The 19,699-nt window shown below is 50.4% G+C and overlaps 1 protein-coding gene across 2 annotated transcripts in view; it reads left to right on the forward strand.

Moving 5' to 3' along the window:
• The window catches only part of LOC144158570 (uncharacterized), a 76,248-nt gene that overhangs the window by 9,470 nt on the left and 47,079 nt on the right, over positions 1 to 19,699 (forward strand). The window contains exons 1-2 of one of the 2 annotated variants that reach the window (XM_077689531.1): positions 16,445 to 16,671; positions 18,568 to 18,711. In XM_077689531.1, the coding sequence (XP_077545657.1) occupies positions 18,574 to 18,711 (138 nt within the window). In that variant the 5' untranslated portion in view covers positions 16,445 to 16,671; positions 18,568 to 18,573. Of the gene's footprint in view, positions 1 to 16,444; positions 16,672 to 18,567; positions 18,712 to 19,699 lie in introns of those variants that run through there. The other variant, XM_077689530.1, reaches the window with a different exon arrangement.

Below are 19,699 nucleotides of genomic sequence, written 5' to 3' on the forward strand. Positions count from 1 at the left end.
GAAAAAATGATAAGCGACAGTATTTTCTTCGAATTGCGAGAGGCGGAATTTTGAGGGACGCTTTTATTGCCGAAACACTGGTATAGCGGGAATATGATGAAAGAATAAACCGATCAGCCTTGTTCTGTACTGACTCGAGTAAGGCTGTTAGATATTCCTGGTGCGCGTGCCATATAATACAAGCGTACTCTAATGAAGGACGAATTAAAGAACAGTATGCGTGCAGTTTATTTTCGGAGTTTGCAAGGTGTAAGCGTCGTTTTAGAAGGCCCAGTTTTTTAAAAGCTTTACCTGTTAGGTATTCTATATGAGTGTTCCAGGTCAAGTTTGAACTAAGAAATATACCCAAATACTTAAATGACAGCACTGACTCTATACGGGTATTCGAAATAGTGTACTGATTTGGGGTGAAATTGTTAGAGGAAGTAAACGTTACATGCTTAGTTTTATCTGTGTTAATCTCCATTTGCCAGGTGCAACACCACTCTGACAAACCTGTTAAATCTGCTTGGAGCGCAGTTATATCAGCCGGATGTGTTATTTCTCTATAAATAACGCAATCATCTGCGAAAAGGCGGACGTTTGAGGCTAAATTATGAGCAATGTCATTTACATATATTAAGAAGAGTAGAGGGTCTAGAACTGAACCCTGTGGTACACCGGATTTTACAGGCATGCGATTAGATACATGATTATCGAGTTTGACTAACTGAAAACGGTTAGTTAAAAATCCTTCGATCCACTCTGTTGTGCGGCTGTCTAGCTGAAGAGCGGAGAGCTTCAGCAGTAATCGCTTATGGGGCACACGGTCGAAGGCCTTAGAATAATCAATGAATATAGCATCGACGTAACGTGAAGAATGCAATGAGCGGTGAAGGTCATTCAAAAGCTCGAAAAGCTGTGTTTGGCATGATCGCTCACGCCTAAAACCATGCTGGTTTTCAAACAAAAGGTTATTTTTGTTCAGGTGAGCCATGATATGGTGATAAAAAATGTGCTCGAGTAGCTTGCAGCAGATCGATGTTAGTGATATAGGACGGTAATTACTGGGTTGGGCGCTATCACCAGATTTATAAATCGGGACTACATGGCCGATTTTCCAGTCCTCAGGTATGCATCCTGTGTCGATTGACTGTTGGAAGATTAGAGTAAGTATAGGGGCTGAAAGATGACGCGTAAATTTTAGCAATTTAGAACTGATACCATCAGGACCCGGGCTTGTGCTGTGAGGCAGGCGGTCAATCGCCCGAGCTACACCATTTTCAGTGACAACGAGGGGAACAACTGGGAAGGCTATCGGAATTTGCTCAGTGGTTATAGAATTTCCTAATGGCTGTTCAGTGGTAAATACTCCACTAAAATATAAGTTAAAACGTTCAGCACATTCAACATCTGTTAAAGGGGTACCTATATTGCTTTCTAAAGAGGGAATAGTGCAGCAGCATAGCACCTAAGAAACGGCCAAAGACCAATTTGCACGTCAAGCGCATGGCTACGACGAGGTCACAGCGCCGCAACTGCTACTGCTGCTGATAGTGATGAATGGCGTACCAGTATCCTTTTATATAATTTTTACTGGCAGATGAAGATAGTTGTCTGTGCGAGACTCTTCTTCCGCGCAGAAATAAAAGGAAACAAAAGACGACAATAAAACCTTTGCGCATTCGTGGGTACCTACTTATTACCAGGAGAATAAGAAAAATCGAGAGAGAACCAAAACAAGGCGCACAGACAAAGGAACACGTCGGTAGTTTTGTTGAGGACACAATCACAGCTTTCTAGGACTACGGGAGGCTCTTAAAGGGGCCACGAAGACCAAACACAAGTTTAGTTCATTCAACAGATCGCCTCGTTAGAATCATACTGACACAACTTTGAACGTAAACTTCCCTCAAATAAAACCATGTAATTAGGGAAAAAGGGAATGGCCATGCGACCCACTAGCTCTTTTCTCGCTACAGAACCTGTGATGTCCTACCACCACCTCTGCGATTGACGGAGGCCGGCAAATGCAAACGGAAATTAGGCAGAGCTTATAAGCTTCCTGAACGAACTCTTTGCGTTCACATTTACTGCATATTGTTTTTAAAGAAGTAAGAATGGTGGGACAAGCAGTGGAAGCTACGAAAGCACACGTAAACATAGAAGCACCGAAGCTGTTGGTACTTTGTGCTGTTGGTACTACGCTTAGATTAGCTGCATAGGACTGCGCAGCTTTGGGGTTGTCTTAGACGATACTGGGCGATTGACGCAGGCAGCGGTATCTTACGTGACCATATTTGTCGAGCGAGCACTGTTTTGCGAAACGGGTATTTTCTGCGTGAACAAAAATAAGCCAAGTTTAAATACGGTCAGAAATAAACCACAGGCAGCAAACGGATGGCCACGGTAAGGTGGCGCCATCTAGGTTCACTAACGGTAAACAAGTCTTTGCAATCGGCTGCAGTGCGGTCGGTTCCTGTGATCTCATTGCAGATCCTGAAAACACACGATTTCGCGAGAAACTCAAACATTTAACATATATTGGTTAATTTCACAGCGAATAAAACGTTATTTGCATCCAGCCAAGCGCTGGGGAACTATAAAAAATGAAATCTTTCGAATAAAAGAAGATTGTATTTTGTCGGGATGGCCTTTTTAAGCATTCCGATAACTGAGGTCGCCAAGAGTGCTTACGGCGAAAGCTTGTGTGTAGGGCCAAGCAGGGTGTGTCATTCCGCCATTGAGTAATACTTACTGATTCATTTTACTTTTTTTTCTCACCCTATGCTCTCTTAATGCAAGTTTATCTACCACCCTTCGAGGAAATGAACAATACGACGCAAAGAAAAAAGATAATAACTAAGATAACAACACACAGCCCAGCACTGGAGGCCTACATAAGTAACCTGAGCATGGTAAATAAAAATGTAGCAAATGCGTGAACCTAAATAGAGTATATTGCCACGTAACAAGAATAAGGAAGAAACAATCCGGGTGAGTGATGGTAATCTATAAGGCGAACTTGTGCCTCCTAGCAACTCAGCGAACCAGTACCTTCCTCCAGCACACCACGCGCTAGACTGGCGTTCTAGCTCGCCCAGCTCACTCCACGTGCTCTCGCGCACAACTGCCCGAGACACTCTGCTCCTCCCCGTTGTCGTCGACAGTTCGTCGGCACGCGCTGAAGAAAGGTGGGGCTGGAGGCGTTCCCTTCGTCGTTATCCTCTTTAAACTTTTTGTACACGTGGCATTTGCCACCCTCCTAAGAGAGCATCGTCCCGATGCGTAGAGTCACCGTATGGTATGCAGCGTAGATGGCGGGGTCACGTAGCGCTGAGGTCACAAGAGCCGTCATCAAGAGAGATAAGGCTTCATGCATACCACGTGGACTACTTCAGGTTGTGGCCGGCGGCGTGCTCAAGGAGAAGGGCAGGTCAGAACAACTTCATAAGTCACGTCGCTTAACTTCCTTTGCACTGTACAGGGCCCGAGAAATCGCCGGAGCAGCTTTTCCGATAAGCCCCGTCGACGAACCGGCGTCTATATCCAGACTTTGTCGCCTTCTACAAACTGCACGTGTCTATGCCTCAGATTGTAACGCGCAGCGTCAAAGTGCTGTTGTTGCCGTATCCTCTGACGCGCAAACTGCGTGCGTCTTCGGCGCAGTGGGTGAAGTCGAAGGAAGGCACAGCGTCGTCCCTTGAATCATAAGGGAGCATGGCGTCCAGCATGGTAGAAACCTCTCGACCGTAAATAATCTGAAAAGGTGTCATCCCCGTCGTTTCCTGTTGTGCGTATTATAGGCGAACGTTATGTATAGCCTAGCCTCCGGAGAATAGCCTAGGTGCAGCCGAAGTGTGTCCCTCCAAGAAATCAATTAGCGGCCGCAGTTCCTGGTCATGCCGCTGTTGCTCGGCAGCGGTTGTCGCCTGCACCGTACACACAACTGAAACGTCGTCTTCTCCACCTGCAGGCTCAACGGGGGCTCGTGAGAGACAGTCAGCATCGCTATGCTGCTTTTCAGATTTGTATTAGATAACCATATCCAATTCCTGCAGCATCAGACTCCAGCGTGGGAGACGTCCACAAGGGTTTTTCAAATTTTCTAGCCAGCAGAGCGAGTGGTGATCGCTTACAACACTGAATGGCCAGGCGTATATGTATGGACGGCATTTGCTTGTGTCCCAAACAACCGCTAGACATTCTTTCTCGGTTGCTGAATTGTTAATCTCCGCCCGGGACAGAGATGTACTTGCGTAAGCAACCACTCATTCGATTCCATCTTTAGCTGTATAAGAACGGCTCCAAGTGCGACGTTGGTTGCATCGGTGTGGATGATCGTAGGAGCCTCTTCGTCAAAGATGGCTAGGACGGGTGGTGTCTGTTGGCGGTGTCTAAGTTCGTCGAAAGCGACTTGCTGCTTGTCGGTCCACTGGAAAACAACGTCATCTCGGGTAAGGTAAGTGGGGCCGCTATTCGGGAAAAGTTTGCGATAAAGCGCCTGTAGTAGGAGCTGTCCTAAAAACCGTCGAACAGCCCTTTTATCAATCGGAGTGGGAAACTTGGAAACAGCTGCAATTTTATCAGAATCTGTACGAACACCATCACGGCTGAGGACGTGTCCAAGAAAGCGTAGTTCCTTCAATCCAAAGTGGCATTTTTTCGCTTCAGTGTGAGTCCGGCGGACCCTATAGCCTGTAGCACTGCGGACAACCGCTTGACATGCTCGTCAAACGTCGGCGAGAATATAATCACATCATCCAGATACACCAGACATGTTTGCCATTTTAGCCCGGACAAAACGGAATCCATCATCCTTTGGAATGTTGCTGGTGCAGAGCATAGTCCGAAAGGAAGAACCTTAAATTCGTACAAACCGTCTGGCGTGATAAAGGCTGTTTTTTCGCGATCACGCTTCTCCACTTCTATTTGCCAATATCCACTTTTTACTTCCATGGATGAAAAATAGCGCGCATGGCGCAACCTGTCGAGGGAGTCATCGATCCTTGGCAAAGGGTATACGTCCTTCTTAGTTACGTGGTTCAGCTTGCGATAGTCCACGCAAAAACGAAGGCTGCCATCTTCCTTCCTGACTAACATGACAGGTGACGCCCATGGGCTCCTTGACGGTTGAATGACGTCGTGCTTAAGCATTTGTTCAATTTGGTCCCGTATCGCCTCGCGTTCTCTGGGGGATACACGGTATGGATTCTGGTGAATGAGTCTCTCAGTTTCGTGCGTTATGATGCGGTGTTTCACTAGTGCCGTTTTACGGACGCCTAGTGTCATAGAGAAGCAGTCGGAAAACTAGTTCAGCAGCTCGTGGAGAACCTGTTGCTTATCAGGTGGCAAGTCACGATTCACGTCAACAGCGGCAGGAGATGTACAACACTAGACGTATCGATGTGTAGTGCAAAGCAGGCTTGCCCGTCGTCTATTTCTTCAAACCAGGCTACTGCAGTTCCCTTCGCGATGCGCTGACGTTCGCTAGTGAAATTCGTGAGCAACACCTCCGCGCAGCCTTCGGTAAGGTGCACCAGACCCCGAGCAATGGCAATTCCTTGGCTGAGCAGAAGGGTGCTTATCTACTCGGCTATGCCATCACCACTTTGCGGATTGTCACAGACCACTGAAACAAGCGCACATGACCTAGGAGGCTTTAGTACGTCACGGCCAGCAATGCGCAAGGGCACGTAATTTCGCTCTCTTTCACTTTCTGTGGACGCACCGTTTGGCGAAAAAATGACTGAACGCTCACGAATGTTTATGATGGCCCCGTGCTCCAGCAGGAAGACCATTCCCAAGACCATGTCTCTACAGCACTGTGGGAGAACGAGGAAGGTGGCAACAAAATCAGTTACCGATGGCAATCCTCGCGGTGCACTTTCCAATTGGCGTCGTTAGATGACCCCCTGCGGAACGGATCTGGGGTCCAGTCCATGGGGACTTTACTTTCCGCAGGCGATCTGCCAGTTTTCTGCTCAGAACTGGATACTCTGCACCGGTATCCACTAGAGCAACTATCGGGTGCCCGTCGACACATACCGATAGGTCCGCGCTCACCTCTTCGTGGGAATGCGTCGATGGATCGCATCGCGGTGCTGATGGAGGGTCATTTGTAATTAGGCCGTCAGCAACCATCCCTCCTGAGGTTGCTGCTTCTAGTTTCCCCGAAGGGGGCTCGCCGACCTTGGTCGTCATGTCTCGCTGCGGCGAGAGGGTGAACTGGGGCGAGCCGGCGACGGAGAGCGGGACCGATAATGGTTCGGCGCGTTGGCGGGCCTATTAGCCAGGTAATCTTCGATTGCTGATGGTCGCTCTCCGATGCGTGTACGGCGGGCAGTAGGCGAGAATCCCGGCAGCCCTATCTCGCGGTACGGGCATCGACGGATGACATGACCTCGTTCTCCACAATGGTAACACAGGGGGCGGTTGTCCACGGTTCGCCACACGTCGGGCTTGCGGACCTAAGGACGAAAGGTAGGCCGTGGGGAAGGCATAAAGTCAGCTTGCGGCTCCTGACGTGGCGCTGCAGGGACGAATTGGCGGCGACGGAGGGCCCCTGCGTAGGTTACTTGGGGCGCTTCTACACTGTGTTGCAGGGTAATAAGTGTCGGTCGGAGTTCCTCGCGTACAACTTCGGCTATCGAAGAGGCGGAAGCGATTACCGGCTCTGGGGAACTCACTTTTAATTTCCCTAGTTCTTCCTCGACGATGGTCCGAACGAGGTCTCGCAGGTCTCTCTCGCTAACAGTGGACAGCATGGCAACGTTGCTCGATGCATGGTTCGTATGTCTGTTGTATTGGCGAGACCGGTCTTGAAGGGCGCGTTCAACTGCAGTGGCTTCCTTAATGAACGGCTGCACCGTCTGAGGAGGATTTCGCACCAGTCCGGCGAAAAGTTGTTCTTTCACCCCATGCATCAGGTAGCAGAACTTTTTAGCTTCGGCCATCGCAGGATCAGCCCGCTTGAACAGACGTGCGATATCTTCGGCGAACATGGCAACACTTTAATTTGGTTTTTGGATGCGGGAGTCGAGCAAACGCATAGCGTAGTCACGCCGGTCTGTACTCGAAAGCTTCTCGATAAGCTTTTCACGGAATTCTTCCCACGTCCGCATACTCGCCTCGTTATTTAGAAACCAGGTCTCTGCGCCGTCTTTAAGAGAGAAGTAGACGTTATGCAGTTTGTGGTTGTTGTCCCACAGGTTGAATCTGGCGGCACGTTTGAAATGGTCCAACCAGTCTTCTACATCCTCGAAGGGCTCCCTGTGAAAGCAGTTGGGTTCACGAGGCTGCTGGAACGTCACCTGAGCTGCATTTGCTGACGCCATCACTCGGTGGCCACGAGCAGAGCGTGGTCCAGGCAGGGCGCTGAACTCGGGAGCTAAGCCTAAAAGGCGCCGACTCGAGCGATGAACTGGTGTGTCCACGAAAGTAGACCTCTTGGGGCTAGACAGACGAGAGGCAGGAGGGGTCTTAGACATTAGGGGCTTACCCCGCACCTCTACCAGTGCCACGTAGCAAGAATAAGGACGAAATAGTCCGGATGAGTGATGGTAATTTAATAAGGCGACATTGTGCCTCCTAGCAACTCAGCGAACCAGTACCTTCCTCCAGCACACCACGCGCTAGACTGGCGTTCTAGCTCGCCCAGCTCACCCCACGTGATCTCGCGCAGAACTGCCCGAGACACTCTGCTCCTCCTTGTTGTCGTCGACAGTTCATCGGCACGCGCTGGAGGCGTTCCCTTCGTCGTCATCCTCTTTAAACTTCTTGTACACGTGACAATATTGTCGCGTGTATTATGTGTTAAGCAGGGAAATCCCCTGTTTAAGGTATGTAAGGGTCATTGCACTTGGTACAATCTCCAAAAGATGGATACCTGCCGTGTTTCTAGGATAGCCGGCTAGCACGAAGACGACGACACAAACGCGTGCCCCGGGCCCCGCGCGCTTCTCTCGGTCAGCCATTTTTTGCTGAGATTTGACGTGCTCTCTCGCCTTCCCATTTTAGGCGCCCCGCCATTAATAAATCGGTGCAACACCGTACAGCCGATTTTGCCTGCGTCTATCGGGACGCAACACTGGTGGAGGAGCCGGGTACACCCATGCCTGGATCGCAGTCGGACACCAGCCCCGAAAGGCCTCGTCTCGTCGACACCCCCGTGCATCGGACCAGTCGCCGCACGCTCGGTCTGTCCCCAGAACTCTCGGGCCTGCCTAACAACGTGCCCCGCAGTCAACCTCCGGTGTTGACACCTCAGCCTCAATCTCGACCGCCTCCGGTGATGGCTACCTCACCTCCGGTGTTAACACCTTTGCCTCAATCTCGACCGCCTCCGGTGATGACCACCTCCCAGGTGATTTTTAATGAGCCCCGCACCCCGAACGCGTTCCATGGTGAGGTGTTCGAAGATGTTGAAGACTGGCTCGCGCATTTTGAGCGTGTTGCCGATTTCAACCGATGGGACGATCGCGAGAAGATGCGGCAAGTCTACTACTCGCTGGAGGACGGTGCTCGCATATGGTTTGAGAATCACGAGAGGAGATTGGCGACTTGGAACGACTTCCGTCAGGAGCTCCAGGAAACCTTTCCGAACACCGATCGACGAGACCAAGCGCTGCGTTTGCTGGAGTCACGTTTTCAAAAGCCCAACGAGAGTGTCGCCATGTTTTCAGAGGACGTGGCTCGCCTTTTCCGCCGCGCTGATCCAGCCATGTCTGAGCCAAAAAAACTCCGATACCTTATGCATGGAGTCAAGGAGCAGCTGTTTGCTGGGCTTGTTAGAAACCCACCACGCACGGTGCAGGAGTTTATCAAGGAGGCCACGGCTGTCGAGCGGGCGGTGCAGGAGCGTAGCCGGCAATATGCCCGTATTACAACCAGAAGTCGCACCGATGTCGCTAGTATGACCCGTGCCGAGAGCTCCTTGCGGGTTCTTCGCGAAGAGCTAAATAATCTTGGTATTTCGTCCCAGCAGTCGGCTCCTTCTTTGGCCAGGATGGGGCGCGAGGAGGTACACCAAGTGTTCTCACCACCCGATCCGCCGACGCAACATTTCCCTACAAGTTACGCTGCGGCTATTCGTCAGCAAGCTCCAACACTGCCGACTCCACCACCCCCGCCACGTCGCCACCCACCTTTGCCGGTACATCCTTGGCCCGCACAGAAACCTGCTGTCCCGCCACGTCGCCAGTCACCCCTGCCGGTACATCCTTGGCCCACACAGGAACCTGCTGTAAGTCCGCCAGTACAAAAGACGGACTTGTGGCGCACGGCAGACGGGCGGCCATTGTGCTACCACTGTGGTGAACCTGGCCACATACAGCGACGCTGCCCCTATCGCGACATTAGTCTTCCGGGATTCTCTCCTACAGCTCGTCGTCCGCGGTTGGGACAGCGGCCTGCCGAAATCGCCGATTATCTCGCCGCACAAAACGCTACGTCTCCCGACAATCGTCGATCACGCTCGGCGTCTCCCGCAGCCCACTTCTCGCCGACCCGTCGTAACCCTCGAGACAGCCGCCCGGGGAGGTTTTCCAGCCCCCGGCAAGAAAACAAGGCGAAGCAACCTCCGGAGGCAAGGTTGCTGAAGATCGCAAATGTAAAGACCTTCAAGCGACGCAGACGACGACTCAAGATATAGCGACGAAGACCCGACGGATTACCGACATATTACCACCCCAATGCAAGTACACGACGACGACGCCACTGAATACTGGCAGAGTCTAGAATGCCGACCTTCCTATTACCATCGACGGGCATGAGGTGACCGCGTTACTCGACACCGGCGCGGATTATTCAATCATTAGCCAAGAACTTGCCGACCGTTTACGGAAGGTCAAGACTCCGTGGGATGGTCCACAGTTTCGATCTGCGGGAGGTCACCTCATGACGCCAGTTGGGAAGTGTACAGCACGGATTGGTTTGGGGGGCGTTGACTTTGTTGGTACTTTCGTCGTTCTTCCGCGGTGCTGCAAGGACCTGATATTGGGCATGGATTTTCTGCGTGAGCACAATGGCGTTATAGATATCGGAGAGCGCCTGGTGAGATTGTCTACAAACCTGCCTCGTGAACAGCTTACCGACCAGCGCTGTTTGCCCCTTCGTATCGCCGATGAAGACGTGAGCCTGCCACCGCGATCCTGCGCATTCGTGTCAATAGCGTGCGACGATCCCTGCACCGCCGACGGGGTTTCCGAACTGCATACTGCGCTCTTTTTCGACCAGGGCTTTGCCATCGCAAGAGGCCTTGTGCGCCTGTCAGGCGGCCGCACCAATCTCTTGTTGACCAATTTCTCCAACGAACTCCGGCACATCGCGAGAGGGACTACAGTAGCATTTTTTGAAGGTATCGACAAAGGAGAACGCTGTTTTCTGCTTCAAACCAGCCCAACCACAACGACGAGCGCTAAATGCACAGTCGACGTCAATTGAAACCTCTCGTCGGAAAATCACCGAGCGCTCCTTGACCTCCTTCAGCACTACGAGGATCGCTTTTCGTCCACGTCTGGTGTCCGTCAGACACATTTGACAAAACATCGAATAATCACCGAGGAAACGACAAGACCCATACGCCAGAACCCTTACCGTGTGGCTCCCAAGGAGCGCGACGCGATACGGAGGCAAGTACAGCAAATGCTGGAAGATGACGTCATCGTGCCGTCGAACAGCCCCTGGGCGTCTCCAGTCGTTTTGGTTAAAAAGAAAGATGGGACATTGCGGTTTTGCGTGGATTATCGCAAGCTCAACCAAGTGACAAAAAAAGACGTTTACCCGTTGCCTCGAATTGACGGCTCGTTAGACCGACTGCGAAGCACCCGCTATTTCTCGTCCATCGACTTAAAAAGCGAGTATTGGCAGATAGAAGTCGACGAAAGGGATCGCGAGAAAACCGCTTTTGTGACGCCGGATAGACTTTACGAATTCAAGGTTTTGCCCTTTGGATTGTGGTCAGCCCCGGCTACTTTTCAAAGACTTATGGACACCGTGATGTCGGGCCTCAAGTGGCAAACATGCTTGGTATATCTGGATGACGTGATCGTATTTTCGACCACGTTCGAAGAACACCTCGAACGTCTTCAGTCGGTCATCGAGGCCATAAGATCTGCCTGATGTACGCTGAAAGCAGAGAAATGCCACTTTGGATACGAGGAACTGTTGTTCTTTGGCCATGTGGTCAGCTCTGCCGGAGTTCGTCCTGATCCTGGCAAGGTAGAAGCGGTCGCCCAGTTCACCACGCCCGTCAACAAGAAAGCCGTGAGGCGTTTTTTAGGCCTGTGCTCCTACTACCGGCGATTTATTAAGAATTTTGCCCACATTGCGGCGCCCATGACTCGTCTTACGCGGGATGATGTCGCATTCCTCTGGAGTGACGGAGAAGAGAGAGCGTTCGACGAGCTGCGGCAACGGCTGCTAATGCCACCAGTACTCGGCCATTTTGACGAAAACGCCGCAACCACGCTCCATACGGATGCCAGTAACGTTGGACTTGGAGCTGTCCTTCTGCAACAGCAAGATGGTGCTGAGAGAGTTATAGCGTATGCTAGCAGAACACTCTCACGGACAGAAGCCAACTACTCGGCAACCGAAAAGGAGTGTCTGGCTGTCGTATGGGCGGTGCTGAAAATTTGACCGTACCTATATGGTCGTCCATTCACGGTGGTCAGCGATCACCACTCACTCTGCTGGCTAATGAGCTTAAAAGTCCCGTCCGGACGCCTAGCACGCTGGAGCCTTAGGCTTCAAGAGTTTGATGTGACTGTCGTGTACAAGTCCGGTCAACAACACGCCGACGCCGACTGCCTGTCGCGAGCACCAGCTATTCCAGCGTCGTCAGATGACTACGGCGATGACGACGCATTCCTTGGCGTTCTGGACGCATCCTCTCTGTCGGAGCAGCAACAAGCAGATCTGGAGCTGCGGCCACTCATCGAATTCTTGGAAGGACGGACCTCCACCGTACCGAAGCTGTTTTCGAGAGGGGTATCATCCTTCGGATTCCGGAATGGAGTTCTTTATAGGACAAACTTTTCCCCACGTGGCAGAAGCTACCTTCTTGTGGTTCCCGCTGCCCTCAGGAACGACGTTTTGCGGGCTTGCCACGACGAGCCGACAGCGGGTCACCTAGGCTACACCCGTACCCTGGCCAGGATCCAGCAATCCTATTACTGGCCCAAGCTGGCAGCCACGGTGCGACACTACGTACGCACGTGTCACGAGTGCCAACGTCGTAAAGCACCGCCACTCCGACCAGCGGGTGTACTGCACCCTGTTCAGATTCCAGCAAAACCTTTTGAGCAGGTGAGAATGGACGTTTTGGGACGATTTCCGACGTCATTCGCTGGTAACAAGTGGACTATAGTTGCCACGGACTACCTCACTAGGTACGCGGAAACGGAAGCCCTGAAGCGTGGAACAGCTCACGAGGTCGCCCAGTTTTTTGTTACGAAGATTCTTCTCCGCCATGGTGCTCCTGCTATCGTTATTACTGATCGAGGAAAAGCATTCACTGCTGCCCTCGTCGACGAAATCATGCGGCTCAGCGGTACCTCCCATCGTAAGTCGACCGGGTATCACCCGCAGACAAACGGCCTTACTGAGCGCCTAAACAAGACAATAGCGGACATGCTCAGCATGTACATCGACGTGGAACACAAGACGTGGGATGCTGTGTTGCCATACGTCACGTTCGCCTGTAACACGGTTCAGCAAGACACGACAAGAATGACGCCGTTCTCTCTTCTTTATGGCCGACCTGTCACCACCATGCTGGCTGCAATGTTGCCCCCTGACACCACCGGCGACAACACGGAACTGCACGAATTCACGGAACGAGCCGAGGAAGCGCGGCAGCTGGCGCGCGTTCGAACAAGACGGCAACAGCTGTACGACTCCCACCGCTACAATCTCCGCCACAGGACTGCTGTGTACAAACCTGGCGACAGAGTCTGGGTATGGACTCCCGTCCGACGTCGAGGACTCTGTGAAAAACTTCTTAAACGGTACTTTGGACCATATCGGGTGCTGCGCCAGGTTACAGACGTAACGTACGAAGTTGTCGACGATGGCCTCGTGTCTCGACGCCGCCGTAACCGCTGCCCTGACGTCGTTCATGTAGTGCGCATGAAGCCATACTTCGATCGTTGACGGACTCATTTTGGGCAACACCATAAGTGCATCTACCATTTTAAATAACTCTGCGTGCATCGGGGCGATGCTATTTCGACGGGGGGCAAAATGTCACGTGAATTGTGTGTTAAGCAGGCCAATCCCCTGTTTAAGGTATGTAAGGGTCATTGCACTTGGTACAATCTCAAAGTGATGGATACGCGCCGTGTTTCTAGGACAGCCGGCTAGCACGAAGACGACGACGCAAACGCGTGCCCCGGGCCCCGCGCGCTTCTCTGAGACGGTCAGCCATTTTTTGCTGAGATTTGACGTGCTCTCTCGCCTTCCCATTTTAGGCGCCCCGCCCTTAATAAATCGGTGTAACACCGTACAGCCGATTTTGCCTGCGTCTATCGGGACGTAACAATATGCTTTACTAAAAATTTGGACTGACCGATGCACTCAGTCATGATACTGGAGGGAACAAAACGGCGCATTCGAAATAAGGTAATGACGATGGTAATGATAGGCCAGTAACAACACTGAAAGCGTTCCTATATTTACGTGCTGTCTCTACTATTATACACTCTGAAGCGACTAGCAAGGGGGCAGCTGTGCAACATGGTCGCCCGCGGAATCACGCCTCAGAAGAAGATGCCAGGAAATACAAAAAAAACCGTACTGCGAAGGAAGACATATTTCTCCTCGCCGTAGCTGAAACCACAACCAGCTGACAACACCACCATAGTTACGGCGCAAAGAATAAAAGGGCGACATATAGGCCCCTTTTGTGACTACTGAATGTCCCAACCGAAGAGGACATAGTCACTACGCACCTACCATTAGACATACAGGAGCACACAGAGTAAAAAAATATAATTCTTTCGCTATATCACACGCGGCGTATTTACTACCCCCTGAATTTTACTACCCCCTTATGTTGAGCGGTTTGAGCAGAATACTGAAACAAAATAAAAGAAGAAGCGCGGCGGGCAGCAACGAGCTTGCAATACTCAGACTTGAATGCACCAGATCCTGCGTGGAGCTATAAGCTCGCCACAGTATCGCGAGCTGGACACTACCACTCGGACACACCGCCTAACGGTTCTTATTGATCCAACGTCTCCAACCCAAATAGACAACAGCGTCACAAAGAATACTACTTCCGACATCACGCTGATTAAAATTGTCATCCAAGAGGAGTGGCAACTTTAAGAGCCACCGGTAGCGATCACTACGGCATCGAGCCTATCAACCCCACCCTCTTTTACGAAGAAGGATGAAAGTTCACGAAAATAGCCCACCGCACCACCTTCCGCGAGCACAGAACCGCAAGTGTCATAACCTTCACGAACTCACTTGAGTAATTTTTTGTAGCCGTTCATCAAAACGTAAATAATTACTTGGAAGACATCGCAGTTTCAACACAGGCGCCAGCAGTAGTCTTTCACCTCGTCCGAATCGGGAAAGCACGCAGACACTCCCAACGAAGACAGAAGAGGCAAAACATCAACAGAATACATAATTACGGTAGCGGAGCTTATGCGAAAGACAGCGGAGATCGCAGCCGAGCTCACGCCACGAAACTGGCGTCAGCTTACCAGGCACGCTGCGGTCGCCAAAGGCAAGGATGCTCTTTCACCATATGCTGGACTCCACAAACGGTAATGTAGAGAATCAGAAAGAAACCCAGCTCTCCCCACACTACCGTCGTAGCTGTGACAACGGGACACTGAATGATTTTAAAGACAAATACATTCGCACAGCTTCCCCTCACGCGCTTCTCCAACGTACAATGGCCCTCCCAACCCTAAATGGAGAAGTCAATATTGACCCAGGATTAATCGCAGGCACTGAAAGTCCTGACCTGCCACACTTGTCCAGGAAACGATGGGGTCAGAAACGAGCTCCTCACGACCTTGACGACACACGCCTTCAAGCCGTAACGAAGTACCTAAATCAGCGTAGGGAACAGGACACAATACCGCCGCAATTGAAACCCGACAAAATGGGGCTTATTCTGAAGTAAAACCGAACTACAGAGCCGTATACAACTCACGTCGCATCACTAACGGCGTGCGAGGGGAAGCTTTTTAAGGTTGGAATCCTCGCCCGCCTATAATCATACATGGAAGCCTAATTCCTTTATCCCCCACACTGTTCAGATTCCGGCCCCATCAGTAAACTCATGACATCCCCCTTCAAACAAAAGGCGTCTTGGCGCACTCTTCCCGTGCTCCCCCAGGGTCGTCCTTGCTCTCGATTTGAAAAGACCGCTTCACAAAGTGAGCCGTGCCGCATGGTCATAAAAGTTCCATCCTCGAAAATGTGAGCTGTGGCGAACACGTGTTCAAAGCGTTGAGGCAGTCCTCACAGATCGCGTGGCGACGGTAAGCTCAGAACACTAGGAACGGCCTTGTTAACCATGCTCAGCCTGGGCATACCGCAACAAGCCGTTTGTCCCCCAATAATATTTAGCATAGTCATAATAAGGCTCCGGCAACATCCCAACACCATTTGGGGCACAAAACATGCGCCTTGCGGAGATGACAACAAGATTTGTACTACTAGCGGGTCAGACGGGACATGCAGGACGCACTAACAGTACGCGGTCGGACGCAGTCAAGTAGTATGCAGTCAGTGCGGTCTTATAGCTCTCCGGTGTAGTCTGACCTCATAATTCTTAGTTCCACGCCGCACCGCAAGACACTACAGCCCAACAAAATACACTTAAACCGTAAATGCAGCGACGTGCCATAGTCCCAGCTATCAGCAAACAAAGACTTCACATCTAGCAAGACTTAGGAGGAACGCTGAAGATTCAGTGCCTCATCCAAACAACCTTTTACACCATGCGTATGGTAGGCCTAGTCACAGGACTGCACCAGCGTATCAAGAGCCACGAAGAAAATTTAAAAAAAAAGCTTCGTGATAATAGCGCTTGGTTTTAAGTAACAGCGCAGCTTCAGAAGAACGTTCACGCAAAACACAAGTTAGCCTGAATGGGCGTTTTTCGGCTGGAATACGTCTTTTAAACTCCTTTCTGCAGGAGGCCTGCTCCCATGTGTGGTAGTATGATAGTTGAAAAACTGCCAGTTTACACCAGGGCCACAAGCCGTCGCAAATAGGCGCATTTACGACGATTGCACCTTTTCACAAAACGCAGTATCTAGCTGTGAATACTGCGTTTGTCCTAATGGGAGTATTAAAAACTCCCACGCCTCGTCCATTTCCTTCTCTTCCTGCTTCACCACTTCCTCCTCTACGCCTCCTTACAAAATTGCTGCCAGTTGGGGTCGTGTGTCGTGTGAGCTCCAGCGTACCCGAACATTTATTGTCGATGTGAACTTGCTGCCGCACGAACAGATGTGAAGTGCTTCCCGACAATCGAAGCTCGTTGCGAACATTGTGGAACCAGCCTACACTGACGTGCGACACACTGCAACGTCGCCTCCGTGTTACCGACCTTCGAGCCGACGGAATACGCCAGCGAGGCGACGCGAGGCCTAAATGCAGTGATCGCTGAAAGTGGCTCGTTACAAACAACGCGGTTGTGCCTCTGCGAGGTGGTTGAAGGTAAGATTTTCACGTTTTTTATTGTACCCAACATTTTGGGAGACTTGTGTGCCTTCTAGTGTCAAATAAACTCAGCGTGTTTCCCGCGCCACTGCACGGGCGATTCTCCGCCACTGGAGGTGAGCGTTGTTCGTGAAAGACGGCGCCATGCTCGGAAAGTCATTGGGGAGGCCGATTGGTGTGAAAGCAATGCGTATTTGCGCGGGTCTCGAGCACAACGCTCACTCATTGACACTCGTGAGCAGAATGAAAACTGTCCGAACTTTGAACGGCTGTTAGGTGTTTTTGTTAGGCTGTGCCTGTGGCTTACTGACAGGCGAATGTGAAGTTGGCCGGTCAAACTACGCAGGCGGCCGCTTTTCTTCAGAAGTACGTGTGGTGCCAGCCGGGCCTGCTACGAGGAGGGGGACTGCCGCTTGCCACCCGCGATTAGTGGCTTTCACTGGAAAGCGGAAGATCGGGGCCCCGTGGGAGCTCTTCGTACGCTCGGCGCGTGTAACTATAACCAACAAACGCCATTCGAGGGAGCATTCTGTAGAGTCGACGGACGACTGCTTATTTTATTTATTTTTTTTTTGAAGGGGGTGCAGGCGCAGGCGTCACACCGACCGAAATTTTTCCTTAACTTTTGGTGAGGGGAGAGAGGGGCAGTGCGGGTGATAAAGCCTGAAGCTCGCTCCCAGAACACTACACGCAAGGATAAGAGGGAAAGGAAGCATTTTCAGAAGTTGGTCGGCACAAGAGTCGCGCTCCCTTTTGAACAGCAGAGCACTCTGTTTTGACGAACTAGGGAGCTCAGGTTTCTCGGACGGAAGTGGAATTTTGCGTAGCTTTAAATAAACATTCAGACGTTACGGACCGTTGGACACAAGAGTGACAAGTTAAGCATCTTTACAGTGCCGCTTCTTTTTTTTTTTCAGGTCACATGCCCAGTATGCTTCGGTATTTGTTTCCGCAGATTTAAAGCGTTTTGCTATCCCTCTAATGCATGTGCTGCTATCGCTTCCTGGGGAACGTTCCAGGAGGTGAAGCAACGTCAGCGTTTGGGAGGCAGGTGCAAGCAAACAGCGCACCGACCACATGCTGACCTCATTGTTTGCAAATTGCTTAAATTTTTTTCGTTTAGGAGTGTTGTAGAGAAAGTTCTTACCAAGATACCTTGTGTTCTTGATGTAGTTGTTTTGTTGATCCAGTGTTTTTATTCCCTTATTAACGTGTTCACACGTAAATCGTGTTTATGTAATTTTTACGCAATAAATTGACTGTGCAGAAAACAAACTTTTCACGTTTCGCCATTCAACGTTTGAAGCGAAAAAAGACTAGAAATTACGAAATCCTAAACGAGAAATGAAAATTCGGCCTGTGCGCTCATTAATAACTCCCAAATACAGTAATAAATTCCTCTGCAGCGCTTATATCAAGCGCGCAAAGACAAAAAAAAACCTCGAATGCAGGTCAACACTGCTCCCAACGCGCCCCCTGAAAACTCCCAGTTGGTGGAAACAATACACTTCCAATGGTACCCCTGGAAACTCGCATATACTACTAAAAAAACTGGGGAAATAATGGGAGTAAGGCGAAACTCCCATTGGAAGGAGTTTTGAAAACTCCGAATCGGTACTGAGGTATTGAACAAGCCATTTACTCCCATTCCGGCTTATTTGTGTTCTGTGTGTTGAGCCTTTTACCTGTACTTAACCGTGTGTTTTCAATGTGTGTGTGCATGAGCGCGAATATCTGCCCGGCCATTCGGTTTACCCCAGTTTGTTACGAGCATTACTCAGGCACATTGTAACTACGATGGTGTCGTACTGCTCTCGCAGGCAAACTACTCTTACGGCACAAATGTAGCACACGCTTTATTTTCCAAATGTTTCTATTTAATTTTGCACGCAGAACGAAATGGAAGGCTTGGCAGATGATGTCGCCATCGAGGACCTCGTTGTGAAGTCTACTGTAAGAAATCTGGAGATTCCGGTCGTCGACGTTCCAACATTTTTGAGAAATTCCTGGAAGAAAGCTCCCGGAGCGACTGCCATTGTAAGTGAAGCTTTTTCTCAATCTATATAATGTTTCCTGGTGAAGACAATAGGCTTTTATATTTCGGGTGAGTGATTGCGAGAATAAAACAAATGGTGGTCTTTCTGTTCATGAGTGCGCAAACCTTCTATCCACCTCCTGGTGTGCGAGCCAAGAGGAATGAACAGTAGGTGGTGCGAAAGTTTTTAATTCTTTAGAAACAGTGCCCATTAAACGTTCTTCCCACTAACGTTTCGAATGCATATCTAGTGAGTTCATCACCATTTGTCATACGAGGAACGGGAGGCAGGGTCGCCCTGATGTTAGCTGGCGCATTGTTGGCTAAAACCGTTACAATCATCATCACCACCACTAGCCTAGGTACACCCGCTGCAGAGCAAAGGCCTTCTTCATTATTCTCCAATTACCCCGGTCCTGTGCCAATTGTGACCAATTTATCCCCGCAAACTTCTTGATCTCATCTGCCCATCTAACTTTCTGCTGCCCGCTGGCACACTTGCCTTTTCTAAGGATCCACAATGCTGCCGTTAATGACCAACGGTTAGCTTCCCTTCGCATTTAATGCCCTACCGACGTCCATTTCTTCTTCTTAATTTCTACTAATATGTCCTTAACACGCGTTTGTTCCCTGATCCACTCCGCTCTCTTCTCGTCCTTTAATGTTACTGCTATAATCTTCTGTTCCATTGCTCGCTGAGTCGTTCTCAATTGAAGTGGAATCCTCTTTGTGAGCCTCCAAGTTTCTGGCCCTTAGGTGAGTACCGTCAAGATGCAGTTACAATACAAATATTAAGCACCTGCATGGCTTCCACCTTAAGAGGGGAGGCACACCCAATTGACATCTCGGCAATTAAAATTCATAAACAATGCGTAAACAACACTTTTCTCCATAATAGTGCTTATACACTCTCTATCGCTCAATAGTTATACAACGCAGAATAAAATATTGAACACGGAAACAATTAAAATCGTGCGGCAGAAAGAAATA

Source organism: Haemaphysalis longicornis, unplaced genomic scaffold, assembly GCF_048455015.1.
Source record: "Haemaphysalis longicornis isolate Haplotype H1 unplaced genomic scaffold, Haemaphysalis longicornis Haplotype H1 scaffold_10, whole genome shotgun sequence".
In the NCBI taxonomy this organism is placed as follows: Eukaryota; Metazoa; Arthropoda; class Arachnida; order Ixodida; family Ixodidae; genus Haemaphysalis; species Haemaphysalis longicornis.